Here is a 26,903-nt window from a genome sequence, read left to right as displayed (position 1 = left end):
CTAAGACAGGACATACATGTACTCCTCTTTTCTTCCATTCCTCTATGTTGCACAGACTGGTTGCCTTTCAAATATAAATAATTATACTCTTTCCATACCTGATGGTGGGATCATCATCCTACGATCCTGCTCCCACGGAGGTGAAAGTGATCCAGTGTCTGAAGGTGCTCTGCGAGCATCAGTTAATCTATCACAGTTTGAGTCTCCTCTTTCATTGGTATTCTGATGGTCCAGAGGGTTCCCTGGGCCTCTTATGCCTAATTAAAGAAAAAAATACAATTGTTTCACCTAAAAAAGTATTAAAGACATATCATCAATGAAACCCAGGCAGCTTGTAAAAAGTGAGAACAATCAGATTCCCACAAAGTTTCCCTAAGACACAATAGACTACAATTCTATCTTACCAAAGCCTAGGACAAAGTCTAGGACAAGGAGGAAATAATAATTTTGCAATGTATATAAACAAACAACTGTCTATTAAAGTCATTTAGAAATGTTACCACCATCATCATTTATACATAAATCAATGGCTAAACTGTGAATTATAAATACTAAGCCTGAAAAATAGGAGTATAAAGTAAATTGCAAAGTAGAGATTTCTATACCAGAATAGAATAAAATGGAATAAAATATTTATAAAATGAGGTTTTTGTTGCTTACACTAATACGCCAATAGTCAAAAAGAGCATGATTCTTTTAAAGCTGTCATCCTAGACTCTATATACCTATTTTAATAATTCTACAACTACTCACAGTATTTTTTAGAACAACTCTTTTAGAAATGTACTCAGATTAACTTAAAAGCCACTCAAGAAACTGCATCTCAATGTTGAAACAGGACTTTACTTCTGTCCAAAAATGATTTTAACCAGTCTGATTACAAACTTTATACCCACCAGATAAATTTGGCTTTAAAGGGCTTTTAGCAATTTCTGAATATCAAATTCACCTTCAAAAAGAGTTCAAAACTCTGAAGGAAAGTCTAAAACAAGAGTTTCAAAAACAACAGCACAGTTGGAATAAACACTTTGAACAAAGTAACACTCATTTGGATAAGGAAATCAGCATGCTTACATTTATAAAAGATCATCATCATTATAAAGTTCCCTTCTTATGACCACAAAAAGGACAGTACCTCAATTAATAACATATTCAATTAAAATGGAAAAAAACAAATAAACAATTTTTTAAACACTAAATAACAAAATATGTTAATACTTTACTTATCTATTACTGAGGGGAGAGTAAGATCTTCCCAAATTTATACTGCCCAGAAAACAAAACCCCTTTCCTTTCAAGGAATAACTTTTATTTAAAAAACAACAACAACAACTTTTTAATAGAAATCTAAAATGTTTTCCACATTTCAGTATACCTTTAAGAGACTAAAACAAATCTGACATTTTCTTGGTAACTTGTTCATATCAGTATAAGAATCCTATTATATATTAAAAAAATATAATCTTTTAATATTTTTTTATCTACTCCCTTTGTACAGTCAAGAGTAAACTTTTATATTCAGAAGGTCAACTATCTCTTTTCCTTATACTTCTGTATTCTATTAATTTCCCTCAATCTTCCCTTCCAGCCTATTCATCCTTTTAATAAGTTCATTAGAAGAAAAAGGCTGGAAAAGCAGAAAATTAAATTGGTAAAAAATGTGCAAAAGTCAATTAGGCTGGGTTCATCTAGAGTGAAGCACAGATCTTTAAAGGAGACAAAGGCCTTCTTTTGATTGCTTCCTTTCAGAGAACCAAAGCACAGGCCAAATGACTACCAGGTGAAAAATTACAAACTTGAAAATGCTTTGCATTCACACCAAAAGTTACAATAAGGTTACTCTAAAAAGAAATTATTTTCCTTATACTCCATCTTATTTGAACATGTATCTCACCCAAACTTTCAATTTTAAAAAGATAATAAAACAAAGGAAAAGGGCACTCATCATCTTTCTTGGATGGGTCACAGGAAATTTACTTCAAAGCAACTCTTTTAAGACCTACTGATAACTTACCTAAAACTTCCGTAGCTTTTCTAAAAAATAGCAAAACACCCCTGCAAATAATCTAAATACATTATTTCTTGAAAGTAATTAAAAAGGAGAGGAAAGTAATTTAAATAGGAGAGGAGAAATCAAAGGTAATTTTCACTCTTACTCCAAATATTCAATTGACTACAAGCAATCCTTGACTTATGTTATTCAACTTCCAGTAATTCATATTTGCAGTTTAGCCAATTATACCCTGATTTCTAGGGCACTGTTTTTCAGACAGCTGGCTGCAACCCATCGTGGTGCATAAAATCAACTTACTCTTAAGCAGCAATTTTTTTAATGAATGGAATAGAAATGAATAGAAAGTATCAGAAAGCATAAAAAACATGTAAATGGTTTCTATTACATTTATGTTGATGGGTAATAGAACATGAAAATATATTTCTTACTGTTCAGAGTAAAAAAAAATTAGGGGGAAGATGAATTCTAGTGCATTCATAGCACACATGTGAATTTCGAAATTAGTCCCCTTCCTAAAGTGCTTAAGGCAAAGCTCTCCCAGGACTCCAAGTATCAGTCTGCAACTCACTCTTTCCCCAGTTTTCAGTTCAAAGCCAAGACAAGAAAAGCTTCTCTCTGAAATGTCTCCAGGCTGTAAGCCCAATCAGTAGGTAGGACTGGGAGGTAGGAGAGACCAGTGCTAAGTGTACCAAACCGAGGATGAGGAAAGATTATGTAAACAGGAGATGGGCAAAGGGAGAACATCCCATAACCATAAAGTAGAAAATTCATTCTCTCATTCTTTGGAGACAATCCCAAAGAAAGAGCTCCAAAAATATTTAAAATAATAGTAGGTTCAATTGGGAATTACAGCCTCCATGAGAGACTATTTTGATAAGTAGTATCCATTTCATTATATGAGCTTTTATAAGTTGGGTTTAGTTTGGTGTTTTTAGTCAGATTCAATATGCTAAAATCACTAATAAAAGGAGCAGAATGGGGGTCACAACACTGATGAAGAATGCTTACCAGCTCTCATACAACACAGATGAGGCTAAAAACCTGAGACTTTTGATTTGAGAATAAACAGTACTTTCTAAATCTTTGCTTTTTGCCACAATTCAAGAGAAAATTTTAAAGCAACCTGACAAAGTGAACAAAGCATGGTAAAAGATCAAAAGAGGAAAACTCCAGGTACATAGGTAACACAAGGGTGAGTGCTGAAGTAAATGCAGAAAGACCAAGCGCTAACGCATAGGTTTGAAATAGCTGCTGAGATTCTCAAAAACCCATACAGGTAGGTAACAAAGCAGACAATCTTGGGTCAGTTTATCAAAATATTAAGAAATCATTTAGGTCTCCTTTAAGACTCTCATCAAAACTTGGTCTATAAGATAGTACTTCTAATTCCTCCACTCTAAAAAGAAGGTTCTTTCACTTTCTGATTTTCTACAATAAAAGATCATGATAATAAAGTAGAAAAAGAATTTGGAATTTCTACATTTTAATAATATTTCATTAAAATACAATTTTATGCCATGTTAGATTGTTATCATATTTTATGTGTTCTTTATAAAGTGCTATAAAATACAGTTTTTAAGAAGCCGAATGATTTAAAGAGATACACATCAAGTGCTTGATCAAAATATAACCTATTATATCCTGTTTCTAAGAGAAAAATATATTAAAATTAGATATCACAGAGCTCCTTTTCCAAACAAAAGTAACCCACAATAAGTGCAAGGAATGCCTGTATTTTCCCAAGGTTTATTTTAAAGATAAGTTGAGATGAAAATATAAAATAAGGAAGAAATCTAGAGTAATAAAGATGTTTAAACAATATACCTCTTCCTCCTCCCCCTGGAAGCAAAGGTGAGAGTCTGAGTGGACCCTCCAACAAAGTTGGAGGGGAGAGAAAAGCTCTCGTTTCAGATGAAGGTCGACCCAATGGTGAGGGACCATATGGGGAATGCTCTGGAATAATTAAAACAGCATATTTAAATTCATAGTTTCAATTAGCTACACTATAGATTAGAATTCCATTTCAACAATTTCCATCAGGTCACCTATTGCCAATTTAAGTTTAATCCACTTCTTGAATACTAACTATGCCTTGGGTTTTGCTAATATGGGACAGAATTAAATATAGAACCCTAGATTTTTAAAGTCTGTGTACCAAATAGATACACTAGTCAATAAAAACATTATCCTCTTGGTAACTAATACACTTAAATAACCATACACTACTAAGTAAAGGATAATGGTGATATTTAGTGATATTTTAGAGGTATAAGAGGATTTGCAGGCTATGAAGTTTGTTTGGTTTTGCTTTTAATGGCAATATGCTTCCAGATATTTTGGCTGGTGAGGGTTGTACTATTGTAGAAATGCAAAATCCTCTGAAGCATCAGAAATTACTTCTGATTCATTGCCACTGAAAATTCAGATCACATTTATTCATCAAATAAATCACTTTATAAATTAAATAACCAAGAGCCCTATCATTTTACAAACTTCACCACTCCCAAGTAATGATTATGCTTCCAAAGATCAAAGTCAAGAACATCAAAAAACAAGCTTAAGTACCACCAAAATAATACTTTTTAAATACGTAAATATTATTACAACAAAAGATCAAAGTTTTATTTAATTTTTCTGAAACTTGTGCTTTAGATCCAGAAGAGAATTCCTTCTGTATAATTCCCACCACTCCAAACTTTATTACTATTTGAAATTAATAATAATCTGCTATTTTGTTAAATGTAAAAATAAACTTTAATTTTAATGAAATTAGACTCTCAAAAGTGACTTTTATACCTTCAAAACAGTTATTAAAATGGAATTCCACCTATATGAAGATAGCTTTATTTTCACTGCCTTAGATGCTTAATTCCAATTCAATCAAACATTATTTTGAAAAATTTAAATTATTTGGAATAGTATGAGATCATTAAAAATGCTAAGTCTTTAATGAGTGGACAAAAATATTAAATACATCTTCCAAAGAACTGGTCCTCACTTTGAGGTAATTAAAGCAAAGAATGCTCAGATTGTTTTCCCACCTTAACTGACTCTTTTAAATAATTAAAAACGACTGTTCTAATTCTTGTTTTTATATTTTAAGCAAATTCCAAAGATAGTGGATATATAAATAGTCACAACATTATTCCATTTAAGCACTCCTTATTCATTCTCCCCTAAAATAATTATGATTATTTATTATAATAATTATATAATTATTATAAAATAATTATGATTACCTGACTATGTGCCAAGCACTTTGTTTTGCAAGGAGCTCAATGTACTAAATAGACATCATCTTACAAATGCCCACTGAGAAATGGAAGCAGCAATTATTTACATTTTTTGCTAGGGAAACAAAACTCAGAAACCTGGGAGATTGGGCCAGAACTCAAAATAGAATCCTGGTTCCAAAATCTAGAATATTTATAAATAGTAGTATTAATTTATACTAATATAAAAGGTTATGTGCAATATATACATATATATATGTATTTTAAACAAGGGTTTAAAAAAAAAAACTACCTCTGCCAAATGCTGTATTTGGAACATCAAGTGCATAAGGATCTTTTTCTAAAAGTTCAAATTTAAACTCTGTTTCAGTTAATCTGCAAATAAAGAACAAACATCTCTAAGTTACTCATCCAAGAAAAGCACCCACATTTCAAGAAAAATGCCACTACCGAGTACAAGGTACTTTTCACTACCTCAATATCTACATAGAAAAAACATGCTTTAAAATTATTTTGATGAGTAATATATGTAATTGTCAAATAACTATATTGTACACCTGAAACTAACAGAACACTGTGTGTTAACTACACTGGAATTAAAATTTTAAAAAGAAACCAAAAGAGGGGCGCCTGGGTGGCTCAGTGGTTTAAAGCCTCTGCCTTCAGCTCAGGTCATGATCCTGGGGTCCTGCGATGAAGCCCCGCATCAGATTCTCTGCTTGGCAGGGAGCTTGTTTCCCTTTCTCTTGCTCACTCTCTCTGCCTGCCTCTCTGCCTACTTGCGATCTCTGTCTAATAAATAAATATTAAAAAAATAAAGAAAGAAAGAAAGAAACCAAAAGAAACAAACAAACAAATATTCTGACCAAAACACCTTTCTATAACCCCACTACTTATTTTGGGGTAACAGGCTTCTTTTCGCCTAATGATAGTGATGTTTTATTGAGTTTTGAAATCACTTTATTTTGTTCTGTTTTCAAAACTGAACTACAGTGGGGGCACCTTGGTGGCTCAGTCCTTAAAAGCATCTGCCCTTGGAGACTTGAGCCTTCGGCTCAGGTCCTGTGACCAAGCCCCGCATTGCATGGGGTGGGTGGGGGGGGTCCCTGCTCAGCTGGGGGCCTGATTCTACTCTCCCACTCCTCTTGCTGTGTTCCCTCTCTCACTGCCTCTCTCTTTGCCAAGTAAATAAAATCATTTAAAAAAAAAAAACAAAAAACTAGACTACAGTGAATACCATAATCCCAGAACCCAAAATTTAGAAATAGCAGGGCTTTCCAAGGTCAACCAGTTCAAATCTATCATTTTACAACGAAGGAAACTGAGCAAAAAGTTTACATGATTTATTCAAAATGAAAGTGCAAGGATTAAAACACAAGGCTCCTAGCTCTGAGTCACTTCTGCTTTCCAATGTAATGTTACCCCTGATTCCAATCAGAACATAAAAAAGGAATCCAGTGAACTCATCCTACTCTTTCATTCCTTAGGCCTTTTATCTGAAAGATGTGACATCTTAAAAGAATCATATTTCTAGTTTTTGATCATCGGATCTGAAATAAAATATTTAATCATGTAGTTTTAATTTCAGAGTAGAAAAGACAAGTAAAGAGACTAAACTAATACTGGATAATGTTAATAGTACACTCTGGCAAGAAACTTTAACACCTAGGAAGACTATTTTCTATCCTCCTAGAAAAGTATTTATTCTTTTCTTCGATTATACATTGTAAACTTTCATTCTCCCTTTCATTTTATTTATAAGGCATTGTCATCCAATGAAAGAAAGTCAGAGAATGAAACAATTAACATTTATTCTACCCATTCACCTACTAAAAGATGCCAGTACTCTGAAAATTACTACATCAGAAATTTGTCCTTTCTCTTTCCATCCCCTGTAAATGCCTTCTTCCTACTCTGATTTAAAAAAAGAATTTTTTTGTTATACTTTTTACAGAAGAACAAGTGAACAGTTTACTTCTGTTAAAATAACTTCTCTAAGACAAGTGTTTCAAACAAAAGAATCTAGTAACTCATAATAAAATAAATATTTCACCATCAGATATGCTGGATTCATGCATATTTATCTCTACAGAAGCATTATATAATACATAACAATTAAAAATAAAGTACTAAACTAAAGCTTTAAAGTGTTCCCGCAAAGATACTTACTTTTGTCTATTGTAAGCATTTTCCTTCCTCAATTCATTAAGAGCTCTTTCAGCATTCCGAGCTGCCAACTTAAAGAAAATAATAAATTTTTAATCTTTTTTTGAAAATACACTTAAAACTAACACAAACAAATGTAAAATGAAAGATAGGCAAGTACTCATAAATATCATAATCAATTACATATCCATTTCAGAAAGTCAATGTAAAATTTTTAACTTAGGGAATTTTTAAAAACGGAATGAGTTTCCTATCAGTATCAAGGCTGGAGTCTGATCATGTACTTGCCAATGAATGCTGTTATATAGATGTGGAGTCAAGGATCAGCAGCATTTGGTGCTGTAAAATCCAAATAATATGACAAAAGCAATGTAAGAAGACCCAAGCTTAGGGTGATGGGAATGGAGACTCAGAATCATTAGGCACATGTACGCTGGCTATAATATCATAGACAGCTGTCTTTGAAGAGGAATCACTACCATTTAGTGAAACCATAAAGGTCTATAACAGCTTCACAGCATGCCCATATAGGACATTTTTTAAATGGCTGAATATAATCAAAGTGTGCAGCATGTCTATTCAGCACATAGCATTTTAAAAATCAATTCCTACAGTCTTACATTTGTTTAGTGAAATGTTTATGTAATAAAAAGTTAGAAAATCAGAATACGTATGTTTCATAAAATAAATTTACACTTATAATAAATACCAAGAACATACAATATTCCTAAACAGTTTGTGGGCAAAGGTTAAACGTGTATGGAATGCTTCATGTCTTCCAGTCATTCTGTGAACTCTCCAGTTAAGAAGCAACAGTGTCTGGAATATCAGACCTGGCCAAACTAATGCAATCCACTTGGGCAAATATATTTATCATGCAAAGGTAGGCAAATTAACTCAATTTATAACCATAACTTTTTATAAGTAAAAAGATCGATCAAATGTATTCACTTAAAATTATGAAGTACACATTAAAACTGACATTAACTGGCCAAAGAATAAAGTATGTTAAATATTCCTCACAGACACAAAATAAAGCTTAACCATATTTTAGCATTATTATCAAAAAGATTTCATGTATAAATCACTTTCTAACATATAAGCATAAAATCAACTTTATACTGATAAAAAGAATATTACACCATAACAATTTTAGTTAATAAAATACCAATTCATTTAATAATGCAGAACCAAAGCCACTTCTAAATGTTTTCCACACATTTAGTATAACTATTTACTCTTGATTTTAAGGCATAAGACAATGAAAAGTTAATAAGTCAAAAGTAAATTTGACTAATATTACAATGCTATCAATATGAATGACATATCTACAAAAAATATAAATATAAATCACTGATGCTAAATGATTAGAGTCTTTTGAAAAGCTTACACTTCAAAGGTTAGGGAAAACTGCATTTCACTGAATGACCACACTGTATTCAGATATTAAATACTTAAAATATGCAAAAAAGCATCTATAATTGCATATTAAAAATACGCAAAAAAGCATCAAAAAAAACATCTATACATGTAAGTATTAAGGGAAAAGAAACAGTCCCTATCTGTGGTAAGGACAACTATAAACGACCACAGTACTTGCCACAGAACACATAAAAGCAAAGTATTATGTGAGTTCAGAGGAAGAAAAGATGAAATCTAATGGGATGGAACAAAGAAATGCTCAAAAAAAAAGTAACATCTGAAATTGTGAAATTATTTGTAATAGTAAAAAAGTAGAACCAAAGGAAACATTTATCAAATGGGAAAGGTTTATATAGATATAAAATATTCATAGAAAAATATCTATAATATATTTAAATAAAGCAGAATATAAAACAGTAATATATAGTATGTTTTCATTTTTTAAAACATACCTGTGATTTATGTCTGAATATATTTTTTTAGGTATAGAATAAATGAAAGTGATATTGCTTATTACTTCTTTGTACATCTTTTCTATATAGTCTGAACTTTTTATTCAGTAAGTATGCATTATTTTTATAAAATCTAAAAAAAAAAAAAAAAATGAAGGATGCCTGGGTGGTTCAGTTGGTTAAGCATCTGCCTTTCGGCTCAGGTCATTATGTCAGGAGCCCTACATCGGTCTCGCTACTCAGTGGAGAGTCTGCTTCTTCCTCTCCCACTGTCCCTCTCCCACTGTCCCTCTCCCTGCTTATATGTGCACCCTTTCTCTTTCTCTCTCTCTCAAATAAATAAAATCTTAAAAAAAAAAAAACAAAACACTTTAAGACATAAAGGATATTTTTTGCATTTTTTAAAGATTTTATTTATTTGACTGAAAGAGCACAAGTTGGGGAGTGGCAGGCAGAGGAAGAGGGAGAAGTAGGCTCCCTGCTAAGCAGAGAGCCTGCGTGGAGTTTGATCCCAGGACCCTGGGATCATGACCTGAGCCAAGGTAGATGCTTAACACCTAACCAACTGAGCCACCCAGGTACCCCTTTTTTGTATGTTTTAACATGAAGTCAATGTCATTATTTACTAAACAAGAAATGCAATGTACAATAACAGAAAAAGCTCAGACTTGGAATAAAAAATTTCAATCTTTACCCTTCACTCTTTGGTCATGTGACCTTGGGCTATTTTCTCATCTGTAAAATTTGAATTATAATACCTATTTTACAGTTTTTATGTGGACTGAATGAGTTATATATGCAAAATGCCTTTAAGTATAGTGCTTAGAACACAAGACACTAAAGTTTCTCTCATTTTTTTTTTAACGCTCTTCTCATCTTTAAAAAATTATCTGTTCTTAGTATTCAGAAAGTAACAGGGAGTGGTGAAAAAGACTTAATTCATCTCCCAAGCCCAGCTTAATTCAATAACAAAACTTCACTTGAACCCTCAGTACAAAATCTGAGAAATGGGAAGAGCCCTGATATTCAACATGTCTAATTCAGAATCTATGTTAGAATCTCCACTCCAAGAAATATCCACATCTAAGAAATATCTCCCAAGTTACAGTGCAATAGTGTATTAACAGTTAACATGTACTGAGGGCTTATTATGTGTCAGGCATCTGGCTAACAGCCTTACGTGAGTTATCTTACTTATTCATCATAATAACTCTATGAAATAGGTACTACTGCTATATCTTTCCTTACGGGTAAGGAAACAAGAATGGTTGTTACAGGTGGTAGAACCAGGATACCAACCATGACAGGCTGACCCCAGACTCCATGTATTCACCCGCTGTGCAAACGGTCTCCCCTTGAAGACTCCTAGGGACAAGTCCTACAAACGCCAGCTATTTTAACAGTTCTACATGTTAAATGGATCATTCCTATGGTTAGTAAAACCTGCATCCTTATCATTTCCTCACACAGTACTCCTCTGGGAGCACTGACATGCCATTTCTCACAATAATCTTTTTCTTGATGTGTATCAAGTAATTCAACACTGAGAATCAGATACCCGAATTGTATGACTTTCATGACTAGAAGAGGCTTTTAATATCACTTAGTTCAATCTGTTGTTTTCAAAGATGAGTAAACAGGCCCAGTAATCTTAAGTAATTTGTCCACAAGTACTGGTGGCAATCCAGGGCCCTCAAACAATTAATCCATGAACATTACATCACCTCCCACAGATAGAAAGTAAGATCCTTGCAAAGTAAAAGCAAAGAGGGAAAAATCAGATTTCTGTGAATAACTGTGTTATAACAAAGTATTTCGTTCATAAAGAACATAATGTCAGGGGCGCCTGGGTGGCTCAGTTGTTAAGCATCTGCCTTTGGCTCAGGTCATGATCCCAGGGTCCTGGGTTCCAGCCTCATATCGGGCTCCGTGCTCTGCAGGAAACCTGCTTCTCCCTCTCCCGCTTCCCCTGCTGTATTCCTCTCTCACTGACTCTCTCCCTGTCAAATAAAGAAAATTTAAAAAAAAAAAAAAAAAGAACATAATTTCGCTACCAGTAAAATTAAAAGAAACTGATTTTATTTAATACTAACTTAATTTGCAGTGTGGAAGTGTACCTTTTAAACCGCTCATTTAAATTAGGAAAAAGAACAACGTGACAAAGAGAATTTGATACTTACCCAATTATCATGTGCTTTTTTCTCATAGGAAATAATCTGAAAAAGAAATTCATTAAAATACTACTGATTTTCTTAAATAAAAAATTTTGCATCTACCACTATGATTTAGTACACAACTTATAAACTCAAAAATAACTCAAGCATCTCTGAAAAGTAACATTTTAAAGCAAATTTTCATATACACATGATTTAAAATAAAAACTGAATGAATTTTTGTCTAGTAAATTTGTTTTATGCAATAATCAACTACAATGAGTTACCAACTAAGAGATAATTAGCCCAAGTGAATATGAGAGCCCAAAGTGGGTATATGTTTATTCAATCCACATTCTCAAAGAAGCAGGACACATGGCAATTTTAAACAAGCTCTCTTATTCCAGAAATTTGGCTCCCTATAAATGTCCCACAGACAGGTGCAAAACCTCAAGAGAGGTGTGCAACTATCAAGTGACTATATTCCTGTATCAAAATAGAGATAAACAACTCAAACAAATCATAATTGTTTTAATTTACACACACACACACATACCTGCCCTTGGTAAGAATGAACGGTTCTCTCCAATTCTTCCTCAAGATCTTTGGCTCGCTTTCTATAAGGAATAATCATTCTACTATTAACATATACTAAGAAATGAGAAGATATACTATGTCTCTTGAAAATATCGGTTAAAACACCTAAAGTGCTTTGTTTAATATAAAAAATAACTCCAGAACTTCACACATCAATCACCTTTAAGACTTCTAAAGCAGTATATTTTTCTTGACATAATTTTAACATTAATTGTGCTTTAAGAGTACTATTACTTGGGTTTACCTAAACCAATGGTCATGCAAGAATTTATATAGTATATTGGTTTTTTTTTATTTTTATGCAGCATGACCTTGGAAAACTTATTCTGATATCTATAATTTTAACAGAATTCTAAGAAATTAGCTGTCTGTGTGAAGTAAAATGTTACTTACTACCTTTACACAACTAGTAAAATAATTTCTTCTTTTGGATAAAACCCAAGCTTATTCTTCTAACACAAAATGAAATATAAGAACTATCTGGGACACTGCTAAATCTTCCACCTTATTTTCTCTAGGTTTTCTATTATTTCCATGGAACTAATGATGAGTGAACCAAGGAAAAAACCAGACATATGAACACTTTTTCAGACCTTTAGTTGTGGTTTACTCTTTTTGAGGCAGACTTCCCGAATTCCTTAATATTGTACACATTCTTCCCCATTTTAACCAAAAAGGAAAGACCCTGAAATTAATGGCTATTCATAAATTTATTCACATTAACATAAAATAGAATTTCCCATGTTCAAGTACAACTAATGTGAGAGATTTAAAATCATACACACCGAAAGGAAAACATTTTTTTCCTTCTTATATTTTCTGTGTAATTGCATAATAGCAAGATATCCAAATGAAAAATCATCAGAAAAATATTGGGTTTATTTTTTTTGGTTGCTTTGTTACTTTTTCTGATATTGGGTTTTTGATACCCTCCCCACCTTGAAAAGAAAGGAGTAAAATATATTTGATACCTGTATGTCTCCAGCTCCTCAAATGCATGACTTATCTTTTCATCTGCTTTGGAAAGTTTCCCCTCTTTCTCCAATCTGTAATTTTCCTCTACTGTTAATTTCCTTAAAACAAAAAATATCTTTTTTTATAGTATGTCATAAGATAATCAAATATATCTTATTAATTATATGGCAACTGGTGCTTCCCACAAAGCAATTTGCATAATACCACTAAAAACATCACATGCAAGAAAAAAAGTACCTGTGTAAATATTCTGGGTGTGGAACTTAATATTATAAACTGAAATTATAAACCATCCTGTCTAATAAAGTACTGTAAGACTTTGTCATAAAAATAAGACCAAAGGTAAATATTAGTAAAGACTATCTGACTATATATTATTTATCAAGACTTATCATATAGCGCAACATACATTTATTAGACAAGAAGTCACCAAGTAATGAACTGTAAATCAGTAATTTTTAAATTGGTTATTAAGTCGTTAACATAGTAAATTGGGCTTCCAGGACAGTTCACACACACAAAACAATAACAAAAACACTTTTAAAGAATCCAAAGTAAATAAAAGTAGTAGTAATAGTTGTACTTACTACTTGAAGTTCTTTTAATAATAACAGCTAACTTAGTGAGCCATTAGTATGTGCAAGAAATTGTTCTTAGACTCTTACATATATTATTACCCTACATAATTATCACAATAGCTCTACAAGAAGAGAAAGGAAGCACAGAGAAACTAAGTAAGTGAACCTCAGCATAGAGCTATTGTCACTACTTAGTCACTACTTAGTGACTCCATTATACTATATTACTCATGTTGTTTCACATGATATCATCAGTAACAATGGTCCTTCAAGAAATACTTATTGAACACCACAGGAAATCATATTTCACATCCTAAATGTGAATGTCTTCCCTTCTTCATGAACTTTGGGGAGGAACATGACATATTACTGAAGAAATTCAACAGGGCAGGAATAAATGTTTTATATGCCACAAACTACATTACTAATTGCTAAGAGAGCACTCGCTAGGTCAATCCTTTCATAGCTGTTAGAAGAAAATAAAAGTCATCCCTTCAGAAGAAGCATGAAAAGTCTAATGAGTTTGGAGATGGAAGGAGGTGTATATTTACAGAATCTAGATTAAAAATGGTCAGAAATTCTCTGACACCTCTGCTGCTGAGAAGTAAAGTCTAGGAACCTTGCCTTCAATTTGGGTAGGCTCATTAATGATGGAAATTGCACTATAAAAGCTTGATGATTAGACAAAAAACAATCACATCTTATTTCACATATTTAAAGCATCATATTGGGGCGCCTGGGTGGCTCAGTGGGTTAAGCATCGATTATGGCTCAAGCTTGTGAGATCGAGCCCTGCATCAGGCTCCACACTGGGCATGGAACCTGCTTAAGATTCTCTCTCTCCCTCTCCTTCTGCACAGCCCTCTATGCTCATGTGCTCTCTCTAGCTCTCTCTCTCTAAAAATAAGTAAAATAAAAATCTGAAAAAAGATTCTCTTCCTCTCCGCCACTCACTCTCTAAAAAAATATAATAATAATAATAAAGCAACATATCAAGCTTCTGTGTTACATTATTTTACTTCTCTCGAATATTAGACCTGGAAAAGTGCTAGCAATATAATATTTCAATCACAGAAAAAAATCAATCTAGCATCTGGAAAATGACTGAATCTAAATCATACTGGTATGCAGGCAAAAAATTTAATTTAACATTTTACTAATACTATCAACTCTCTATATTCTGCTCTAAAGAAAAAACAGTGGCACAGTTCATTGAATTTGAGTAATGAATATTTTAAATATAAAAATGAAATATAGAGTATTTGGGGAATTCAAAACATTTCAGATTAATGAATGAAATCACAATGTCAACAATACACACAGAGCCAGGATTCTACTCAGCTTCCCACCCTTGCTCTGTAGTACCTCTGAAAGCTACTACAGAGAACACGTTTCTCTTTGAAATTTTAAACATTACTCATTGAAATTCTATAATCAACCAATCAATCAAATTTTTAAAATACACTCAAAAGTATTCCTTTAACCTCAGATAATCCCATTTATGTCCAAATTTTATTCACAGTATCTTTCATCCTAACCTAAAATGAAGGGTCATCCATTCCTAAATTCACTGATGGAGGTGTCCACTCTGTGGCTCTTCCATTTAGTCAAGTTTATTTCTCTTACATATCCTGAGCAGTCCCGAGTGGCCCAAAGGTACATGATAAACAGCAAATTTTTAATTTTTGAATAAACTCCAAATAATGACTGAAGTACACAGCTTGGCAATAATAGAGCTTAACTAATCCCCCAGCATCCTGATGGCAATGTAATGTTAGTATTTTCTACCAACATTTCCAAATACATAAAGAAGAATTTCATTCCTATTAGTTACATTCTATAAAGTCACCACAAATCCTAAATTAGCAAATAATAAACCAGTGCTCTTAAGGGAATCAGAATTACATTTCTGTATGCTCTAATGATAGCATTTTCATTTACCTGTCAATACATAACCCTGTTTTATGTGTGTTAGTTTAAAGACACCTTATTTAACATCTGTTGTTAAAACTGACACTTATACTTTCTCTGTAAGATATACCACAGCCTTTTTGCACTTAGGAACACTAAACTGCACTTCAGCAAAATAGCGGGGGACCATTTTAAACCACTAAATCACCAACAAAAAGCACAATAATGTGGCACTATATATAATGCAAAAAGGACAACCACTGACAAAATTAGAGCTGAAATACAAAAGCAGATTGGGAATGTACATATTGGACAATTCAAATTGTTTGCCATTCTGTGCATGTCTAAGAATGACCACTACAGTTCCATGAGTACTGGTCTGGGGTTAAAAGTAAGTTTTCACACACACGAAACAGGCAAACATATCAAAAAATGGGCAGAAGATATGAACAGACACTTCTCCAATCAAGACATACAAATGGCTATCAGACACATGAAAAAATGTTCATCATCATTAGCCCTCAGGGAGATTCAAATTAAAACCACATTGAGATATCACCTTACACCAGTTAGAATGGCCAAAATTAACAAAACAGGAAACAACATGTGTTGGAGAGGATGTGGAGAAAGGGGAACCCTCTTACACTGTTGGTGGGAATGCAAGTTGGTGCAGCCTCTTTGGAGAACAGTGTGGAGATTCCTCAAGAAATTAAAAATAGAGCTTCCCTATGACCCTGCAATTGCACTCCTAGGTATTTACCCCAAGGATACAGATGTTGTGAAAAGAAGGGCCATCTGTACCCCAATGTTTATAGCAGCAATGGCCACAGTCGCCAAACTATGGAAAGAACCAAGATGCCCTTCAAAAGACGAATGGATAAGGAAGATGTGGTCCATATACACTATGGAGTATTATGCCTCCATCAGAAAAGATGAATACCCAACTTTTGTAGAAACATGCACGGGACTGGAAGAGATTATGCTGAGTGAAATAAGTCAAGCAGAGAGAGTCAATTATCATATGGTTTCACTTATTTGTGGAGCATAACAAATATCATGGAGGACAAGGGGTGTTAGAGAGGAGAAGGGAGTTGGGGTAAATTGGAAGGGGAGGTGAATCACGAGAGACTATGGACTCTGAAAAACAATCTGAGGGGTTTGAAGTGGCAGGGATTGGGAGGTTGGGGTACCAGGTGGTGGGTATTATAGAGGGCACGGATTGCATGGAGCACTGGGTGTGGTGAAAAAATAATGAATACTGTTTTTCTGAAAATAAATAAATTGAAAAAATTAAAAAGAAAAAAAAATAAGTTTTCACAAGTAGGTAAATTTGCAAATACAGAAACTAAGATTGATGAGATCAACTGTAAGAACTTTCATTAAAGGGGCTTGAAATTAAATTAATTAAATCAAGTAATATTTTATCTACTTTTACGATGAAAAATATATCTTATAGTGGTATTTGAAAATCTGGGCTCTCCAGATCAGTGTCTTTTTTTTTTTTTTAGATTTCATTTATTTATTTGACAGAGAGAGATCACAAGTAGGCAGAGAGGCAGGCAGAGAGAGAGAGGAGGAAGCAGGCTCCCTGCCGAGCAGAGAGCCCGACGCGGAGCTCAATTCCAGGACCCTGAGATCATGACCCGAGCCGAAGGCAGCGGCTTAACCCACTGAGCCACCCAGGCACCCTCTCCAGATCAGTGTCTTAACAGTCTTCTGTGTATCTATGCATTTAGGCATCAGTTGCCACATACATAGAATCTTTCACTCTAATATATAAAGGTACTAAACATATTTATTCATGTATTCAACAAATGTTTATTGAATAACTACTATGTGCCAGACAGAGTATTAGGCACCAAAAATACAGAAGAAAAGAGAATAAAGCAATTCTTTCATGGAGTTTACCTTTAATGTTGGGAAGATTAAAAAAAAAAAAAGGACAATCATTCATCAGAGGACTATAAGGGCTATAAAGAAAAATAAAGCAAGACAAGAGGATAGGGATTACAGTTATTATCTTAGGGTAATCAGGTAAAGATTCTTTGAAGCAACATTTGAACCTAGACTCAGATGAAATGAAGGATTTAACCTTACACAGGGTAATACCAGTACAAGGCAGAAAGAGCTAGTAGAAAAGGCCTTGAGGTACAGATGTGCTTGGCATACTAAAGATTATTGAGAAGGCCAGTGCGGCTGGAAAGTAATGAAGGAAAAAGAAAATGAATAAGTAGAAATAAAAGGCATAACCAGGAAAAAAAATAAAACGAAGCGAAAGTTCAGATCTTAACAGAGTCTTGTAGGCCACAGGCTTTGGATTAAATTCTAAGTGCCATATGAAGGCACTTGGGAGTCTGCAAACAAGACAGAGACAATATCCATAATTTATATTTTAGAAGGGGCATGCCACTGCAAACAAATGTGTAGGAAGTTACGTGGAAAGAGACTACTCATAAGGTTACTGCAATAAACCAGGCATCAATGATAATGGTTTAGATGAGACTCATATTAGGAAAGGTATGAAAAATGATCAGATTCAGAAGAAAAAGTGTTTCAAAATCAAATAACGTCCTTAAAAATGAACTGATGAGATATTACCCAATCATAAATTGAGCACTTTGAGTATCACATAAGGTGAATATGCACTATTTTAAGCTATTTTACTTGCCAAACAGCAAACTTATCAATATAATTTTTATTACCTGTGAAGTGTCATTTCATTTTCTTGATATAATTCGGTCATCACTTTAAGCTTCTGCTGAAGCTTTTGATTCTCACTTTCAAATTGTATATTTTCTGACTGTAAAGATGCTTGCTCAGTCTGGAGACTTTCAAGATATTCTATAGAAAATTTTTAAAAATCACGATTAAAGGAGTAAATATTTGAGATGCACATTAACACTTCATAAAGATTAAAATTACCAAAAATAATAATTATTAATAAATAAAATTCTTTCCACAGAAAATGTATATTTTGTTCACCTAAATGCTTTTTAGTATTTTAATTAAAGAACTAGAAAAACTGGGGCGCCTGGGTGGCTCAGTGGTTAAGCCTCTGCCTTCAGCTCAGGTCATGATCTCAGTGTCCTGGGATTGAGCCCTGCATCGGGCTCTCTGCTCAGCAGGGAGCCTGTTTCCCCCTTCTCTCTCTGCCTGCTTCTCTGCCTACTTGTGATCTCTGTCTGTCAAACAAATAAATAATATATTAAAAAAAAAAAAAAGAACTAGAAAAACTGTTATAATTTTTTTTATTACTCGAAGATTTCCCAAAATCTTCAATATTCTAATTCCAGCATCTAATTTTCAGTTAGGATGCCAAAAACCAATAAAATTCTCAAGAAGGTTATGGAGATGAGAATTCTAAAGCGAAATATTTTAGTTCAATATTTCCTCTGGGCACCTTTCAGTTGGTTAAGTGGATGCCTTGGCTCAGGGCATGATCCCAGGATCCTGGGATTGAGTCCCCTGTCGGACTCCCTGCTCAGCAGGGAACCGGTTTCTTCTGCTGCTTGTTTTCCCCTGCTCACGCTTGGTGTGTGTATGCACACTCTCTCTCACAAAAATAAAATCTTTTAAAAAAAAAACAGTTCCTGTGAACTACTTCTACATAATAAACAATGCCTATTTTTATCTGGTAAAAAGTTTACAGGTTAATACTTAACTTCTGGCCAGCCCTCCTTTTAAGCAAAATTTAGATATATGTTATAAGTCAGATCAGAAATTTCAATCTTCTGATAAGAAATGGTACAAAACCACCCTAGCTTAATCCAGATCAAGATTGGAGAGAAAAATACCAGTTTTAGCTTGTTTCAAATGCTAACTTACCTAAAAGAATTATCTATAAAACAAAAATTAACAATTTTAAGTAATTATGAGTGCTAGATAATTAGCACATTGTTATTAAAATCCTCATTTATCTTTCAACTTCATAACTCCACCTCTGACCTCCTCTAAGATTGAGGTGCCATCTCCCAAAACATGTATATAAATCATCACCACAAATCTTTTTAAGTAGGTTCAACACCCAGTGTGGGGCTTGCACTCATGACTCTGTGATTAAGAGTCACATGGTCTACGGACTAAGCTGGGCAGGCGCCCCCACCGCAAATTTTAATGCGAAACTTACTCCGTGTATTGAGGGCAGTTTCAAAAGTCACCAAATCATACTAACAAGCATTAAAAATTTTAGCAATCATATGTAATAGCATTCTAATTACTCTAAAGGTATATAAGTATTCATCTATTAATCATATACATCAAAAGGAAGGTTTAAAGTAAATATGCTAACATTAAATGAAGTCTTTCCACAGAAATTTTTAAATCTACATCACAAGAAAACTGTTGACCCAGGCTTTAAGCCAATGTCAAGAACAGTTATTTAAAATATTAATGTTGGATATCATCTCTGGTAAAACTTGATCACAGGGATGATCTTTTAAAAGTTAACAGTTTTAATATGCTACTTTTTAACATCTAAAACCATATCATACATATAACACTAAAATTCAAGATAAGTTTAGTTTTACATTTTTTAAAATAATATCATTATTTTATTTCATATGAATATGGAAGAAACTAATAATCAGGCTTTACCACCACAAGCAAAAATCTCAGTACTAATTTTCCACAAATCAGAAACAAAAGTAAAAGCTAAAAAAACAATCAAATTGGGCCTTTCTGTAATTGATTCAATTAACAGTACCATTCTGTATAAAAAGATATAGATAACCTACCTGTAAGCTCTTCTTTTGTCTTATCTACTTCAGATAATTGAATGTAAATTTGGTTTCTTTCTCCTTCTAGGGTTTTTAAAGAAGTCTTTAACTTCAGAGAATGGAAGAAAAAAACAAAACATTAGTCAGTTACACCAAAAAAGGAAAAACAAAAAATCTCAATATACCATCCCAACCTTTTGAAGTTCTTTTATCATTCTGATGAAATTGTCACCTATAAAGCATTAACCAACAATGCAGCTTCCATCTTGAAAAGTTAACAGTCATTAGTAGTTGTAAATGTCAGAACAGAGACAGAGAAGATCAATAACTCATCCTTAAAAAGGTATTTTATTAAAATTAAAAAGGTATTATATTCTTATTAAATATTATTTATATATTATTTATATTTATTATATTATTATTTATTAAAACAGTATTATATTAAAAAGCTATTTTCATTATATTTACTTTCAACACAGAAGTTTTAATTAAAGCAACCTTCAAATTACATTACCAAGCTTTCACAAAGTTCAGTAAAGATCAAGATGCCACTAGTACAATGGAAAAGAGAAGGGATAAACCAGAAGAAAGTGAACCTAGCATTTACTTCTCAAATTAGGATATGGGGCAACAGGAATATAGGAAAATACTGCTATCAGAGGAAGAAGAATGCTCAAAGATAGAAACATGACAGAAAATACACTAAATATTTTTAATATATTCCTTATCCAAAAACATTAGTGTAGACTTTAAAAATCTGTATTAAGATACATTCTAAAAATTAACAATATGAATTTCCAAACTTATTATAGAAAAGAAAGAAGCATTGATAAAGAAATCCTGATCACTTCTGAAAATTTAGATTTCTTCTATGGTGGTAACTATAAAATAGTCTTTTAAAATAATTACTAAGGACATACAGATTTAACCCAAGTTCTATTTCCTTCTCTATATTCTTTATATTTATGCAGTAATGCAAACCTTAGCGGCATGAACCAACGTCTTCAAAGCTCCTTTTGGTTGATTATCTATAGTAAAAAACAAAAACAATAAATTGGGGAAACAGTGCCACACCAAAACAGACATCCAAGTGATTTTATTAGTTCATACAACTAGAGCCTTATAATCACCCTTCTTGCTACAATAAAGAATTTGATATAAGGCAGGACAGCCTTGGACATGTTCCCAAGAAGCTAAATAATAAGGCACTGAAAGTACCACAATTTCATTTAACGAGGTTCTTCACTACTGACTCCAAGAACAAATTTATAATAAGAAGGTCTCAACTATTCTTGAAATCTTTTAGCATACAAAATATAAGTGCAATTATACTCCAAATTAAAAGGACATTAAACAAATTTGCATTTTTTCATTACAAAAGGAATTGCTTCTTGTAAGATAAAGCAGAATAAAACAAAGAACATGTATTCACTTTTGGAATATAGTTTTCTTTCAGTGCATTAATGGTATCACCAAAGAAATTTCTAAAGAAAAAAAAAATACCTTCTGCTCCTTAATATGTATTAATTATGCAAAGGGTAGAGGGAGAAAAAAGAGACAGGACACAAAGGTCAGAAGAGTCACCACTGGGAGAAACTAGTAAAAGAGAAACAAAACACTTCTGTACTCTTTTTGCAATTTCCAATGAGTCTGCAGTTATGTCAACAAAAATTTCTTTTCTCAAGTCAAAGAACTGGTTTGAAAATACAGTGAGCAGCTATACTGAACCTAACTCCTGCTTGAGTTCCAGACCATAACCAGCAGTGGTGATAACAATTTATAATGGACAGGATTAAAGTACTGAGCCATCTAATTAAAACATACAAACAAAAACCAATATCCTAAGGTATTTGTCTATATAACACTCATTTTTTAAACTACCCACCCATTCATCTGATTACCTGACATGACAGGGAAAAACAGGCACTGAAATTATTATGATGCAATGAGAAAATATACAATATATAAAAAGAACATGGAGGAAAGAAGCTGTAAGTCTGTCTGAGGAGTTTGGAGAAATATTTACTAAAAAGGCAGTATTGTAACCGAAGCTTAATAAGGGATGGCAAGAGAGGGACAGAGTACTAGAGATAGGTGAAGATGTGCCAAAGCAGAATTGTATGAAGAACATGATACACACAAAGAACAAATAGTTCAGTTAAGAAATGGGCAGAAGACATGAACAGACACTTATCCAAGAAGACATCCAAATGGCCAACAGACACATGAAAAAATGCTCAATAATCACTCAGTATCAGGGAAATACAAATCAAAACCACAATGAGATATACCACCTCATACTGGTCAGACAGCTAAAATTAACAAATCAGGAAATGACAGATGTTGGCAAGAATGTGGAGAAAGGGGAACCATCTTACACTGTTCTTAGGAATGCAAACTGGTGTAGCCACCCTGGAAAACAGTATGGAGGCTCCGCAGAAAGTTGAAAATAGAGCTACCCTATAACCCAGCAATTGCACTGCTGGGTATTTACCCCAAAGATACAAATGTAGTGATCCAAAGAGGCACCTGCACCCCAAAGTTTATAGCAACAATATCCACAATAACTGAACTATGGAAAGAGCCCAGATGTCCACTGACAGATGAGTGGATAAAGAAGATGTGGAGGGGTGTGTGTATATATATGTGAATATTACACAGCCATCAAAAAAATGAAATCTTGCCATTTGCAACAACATGGATGGAACTAGAAGGTATATAATACACTAAGCAAAATAAGTCAATCAGAGAATGACAATTATCGTATGACCTCACTCATGTGTGAAACTTAAGAAACAAAGTGATACGATACGATAAGGATCACAGGAGAAGGGAGGGAAAAATATAACAAGATGAAATCAGAGGAAGACAAACCATAAGAAACTCTTCATCATAGGAAACAAACTGAGGGTTGCTAGAAAGGAGAAGAGTGGAGGAATGGGGTATCTAGGTAGGGATGGACATTAGGAGGGCATGTGTTGTAACAAGCACTGGGTGTTATATAAATCTTATAAATCACTGAACTCTACCTCTGAAACCAATAATATATTTTATGTTAATTAATTGAATTTAAAGTTAAAAAAAAATCCTGGAAAGCCAAAAACAAAACAAAACAAAAAAAAACAAAACAAAAGACCATGGTGCACACAGGAAACTAAAAGAAAATACAAGAGACTCATGATTTTTAGCAAAAGAGGATGAATCACAACTTGACAATCACATACCATTTTCTGATTCATTCATTTCCAAGTCCAAGTTATCATCATTTGCTATGTCTTCTCCCAGCACAGCAGTCCAATCTTTCATCTTTATCAGGCGCTCAGTCAGCGACTTGATGTTTAGTAAAAAAGGGAGAAGAGAGAAAGAGGGTAATGTCTAACTGATTTATAACTTCTGAATGTGCAGTCACAGTTTAAAAATCAATCTATGTAGATAACAGTACATGAGCCGTTATTCACCAGCTGATATTAAGGTATGTAAATACCCTCAAAAACTGTAACATTTATTGACTATTAACTCTACACGTTATCATGTGATCTCACTAATATGAGGAATTTGAGAAACAAGACGGAGAATTATATGGGAAAGGAAGAAATAATAAAATAAGACCAAATCAGAGAGGGACACAAACCATAAAAGACTCAATCTCAGGAAACAAACTAAGGGTTGCTGGAGTGGAGAAGGGGCTGGGAGGGATGGGGTGGCTGGGTGATGGACACTAGGGAAGGCATGTGCTATGATGAGTGTTGTAAATTGTGTAAGACTGATGAATCACAGACCTGTACCCCTGAAACAAATAATACATTATATGTTAATTTTTTAAAAAACCTTCCAAGTTAAAAACCAAAGCTGTTTATTCCTAATTTTTAATGGTCTATTTTTGCTAAATACATCACATGACTATAAAGTAACAAAACATTTTCTTGTAGGACATTCTTCACATGCCACAAATTAGAGTGACCATTAAATGAATAAATTTTGTGTGAGGTCAACCAAATCTGCAAGTGAGACACATGATATCTAAAAAGATCACAGATTTTACAGATCTGATTTTTTCAAGTTAATGACTACCTGAAGAGTTCAACTGAAATAAAGAAAAAATTATATATAACAGAATCTGAATTGCTACATTACAGGCTTTCCAACAGTCCTTTTTGAATTTTCTCAAATAAAGATTTTCTAGCATCATACATAATAAAATGATTGTACCATGTATTTCTGTGGAAGGACCCACCTAAAAGCCCATTCTGGTTTATAATTTCCACCCTCCAATCTCTTCCCCCTTGAGTGTTCCAGGCACAAATAACATGGTTTACAGCTTTGACTGAACTTGAGATTAGCATCTCATTCTTGTTTTGTTTAGGAAGAATCCCAAGTTCTTCAGTAGGGTAAGTTTAGGGAAAAAAATAAAACAATATACCAAATTACGCGTACAATTCCTAAAGCTAGAATATTCAAAACATTCTTAGTAACAATGTAAAGAGCATAAAAATATAGGTTTCAAGATGGTAACCTCCACTTTACTGCATAGATTACAGAATGTTAGCTTTACATTTTATTACTTAATACTCACACCTGAGTATCTCTTTGCAGCTTGAAAGCACAAGATTTAAAAGAGCAGGCAAGAAAAAGGGCTACAATGAGGCAAGCAAGGAGTAGAAAAAGGTGAACAAATACTACATAATATCAATTATTCTATTCCTACCAGATTCAAGTTTCAATTAGACTTATTTTTTGAAAACTATTCATTCTCCATGAAAGTACATACACCAGCTAATCTAGGTATTACAGATATCCAGCCAGTACATATAATTTTATCTGTCTAATTTCTAAAATTCTTTCCAACTTCTTCTTAATAGAATTAGATGTTATTAGTATCTAATATATGACATATATTATAAAAGATATAATACATATTATTACATAATATATAATATATGTTACAAATCTGTAAGTCTTCAAGGAGGATTTAGGAGCAAGAATGACAATAGTGGTACAAATTAAAATGAATGCCAAAGAAGTACACATACTCAAATTTGACCAAATAATTATAAAAGTGAAAGCTGCCAAGACAAAATTTTCAAATTTCAAAATTAGTACAAAATTCCAGCTGACTCACAGTCACTAAAACCAGCAGGGCCACTTACCTTAATCTGATTTTCTTTATCACACAGAACTTGTTCTGCATCTACATTGAAGTCTTCAAATGCTATTTTCTGTTTATTAAGTTCATTCACTTGTTCTTTCAATTCTTCAGCTTCTTGTAAAAGCTAAAGTTCAAACCCCCCCAAAAAAACAGCTCATTATTTTTCATACTTATGTATAGAGGAATTTCTTTATATATTTAGATGTATCATTAATAGGTATTATACAACACAATGTGTTGCTGAGACGGGAAGTGAGGAAGAATGAAAGAAGGAAAGAAGGGAATAAAGAGCAGGCTCCTGATTTCAAAGAATTTTCAAGAAAGACAATGTAAAATAAGAAACATTTAAACACTGTTCAACTGATTTACATTATAAATAAATAGCAAATAAGCTTTTTGAAACATACGTATATGTTAGATTTGGTCATTTCTTACCATCCCTTAAGTCCTATATTTTTTTTTAAAAATCATGTGCTGTTTTATAGTTAAGATAACTAAATTTCCAGAGATACCATTAATCTGGAAGAGATTAAATTCTGCAAAATCAATCTTTTTTATGTATATACTTTTACAGGAAATACTTTTTGAACATGACACAAAAGATAAGTATAGTTATAAAACACAGATTTGACTATATAACACTTAGAAGCTTCACAAATCAAAAAGTAGCACAAAATCTAAAAACAAACAAGTAACTAGAAAGGAATTCTTATATGCAACAATGAATAATCTTTACATGCAAAAAGATCTTAGAAGTCAATAAAATAGGAAAAAAATGAATGAGCAAGCAATTCACAAAAGAAATGGCCCATATAAATATGAAAGTCCAAATTTATTAAATCTTTAAAACTCAATTCTATCAAACAGTAATTACTGGATTTCTCTGTAAAACTAAGGCTTCATTAGCATATTTCTTAGCACAAGAAAACAACTTTTTCTACACATGTATAACACCAACAGACTAAAAACAAATGAGGATTGAAGACAAATTTTTGAATTTTTGATTAGGTGGACTCCAGTAAGTTACCAAAGAAACTGCATACCCAGGGGCGCCTGGATGGCTCGGTTAGGTACCTGCCTTCAGCCCAGGTCATGATCCCAGAGTCCTGAGATGGAGCCCCACGTAGGTCTCCCTCCTCAACTTCTCCCTCACCATCTACTGCTCCCCCTGCTCATGCTCATTCTCTCTAGGAAACTCCCTCTCTCAAATAAATAAATAAATAATCTTTTAAAAAAATAAGAAAAAACAAAGAAACTGCATACCCAGCATGCAATCTTAAGAAGTTAGAGAAGGAGTGTTATTAAAACATGACATCAGTGAATATAGAACAGCTTATTTCAAAACGTTTGTGATTAAAAAGGAATTACATGAAAGCAAGTGGAAAGAGTAAGACAATCTAGGGTTGCCTGGGTGGCACAGTTGATCAAGCATCTGACTATTGATTTCTGCTCAGGTCATGAACTCTGCCCTATTGTGGACCAAACCTTATGTCAGACTCCACACTCAACATCGAGTCTGCTTAAGTTTCTCATTTCCTCTC

General features: G+C 33.2%; 1 protein-coding gene across 12 annotated transcripts in view; it reads right to left on the bottom strand.

Moving 5' to 3' along the window:
- MIA2 (MIA SH3 domain ER export factor 2) overlaps window positions 1-26,903 on the bottom strand; it is a 79,555-nt gene that overhangs the window by 8,407 nt on the left and 44,245 nt on the right. For 7 of the 12 annotated variants that reach the window (XM_059181975.1, XM_059181973.1, XM_059181974.1 and 4 more), the window contains 12 exons: window positions 25,364-25,486; window positions 23,441-23,546; window positions 21,198-21,244; window positions 20,235-20,325; window positions 18,204-18,342; window positions 13,009-13,110; window positions 11,997-12,057; window positions 11,468-11,503; window positions 7,417-7,484; window positions 5,540-5,622; window positions 3,839-3,967; window positions 99-257 (listed from right to left, as the gene is read on the bottom strand). In XM_059181975.1, coding sequence (XP_059037958.1) covers window positions 99-257; window positions 3,839-3,967; window positions 5,540-5,622; window positions 7,417-7,484; window positions 11,468-11,503; window positions 11,997-12,057; window positions 13,009-13,110; window positions 18,204-18,342; window positions 20,235-20,325; window positions 21,198-21,244; window positions 23,441-23,546; window positions 25,364-25,486 — 1,144 coding nt within the window. The remainder of the gene's footprint in view (window positions 1-98; window positions 258-3,838; window positions 3,968-5,539; window positions 5,623-7,416; window positions 7,485-11,467; window positions 11,504-11,996; window positions 12,058-13,008; window positions 13,111-18,203; window positions 18,343-20,234; window positions 20,326-21,197; window positions 21,245-23,440; window positions 23,547-25,363; window positions 25,487-26,903) is intronic. The other 5 variants (XM_059181977.1, XM_059181982.1, XM_059181984.1 and 2 more) reach the window with 2 other exon arrangements.

The sequence above is a fragment of the Mustela lutreola genome, chromosome 7, assembly GCF_030435805.1.
Source record: "Mustela lutreola isolate mMusLut2 chromosome 7, mMusLut2.pri, whole genome shotgun sequence".
NCBI lineage: Eukaryota > Metazoa > Chordata > Mammalia > Carnivora > Mustelidae > Mustela > Mustela lutreola.
Note: the sequence above shows the minus strand (reverse complement) of the source record. Positions and strands in the feature narration are given on the sequence as shown.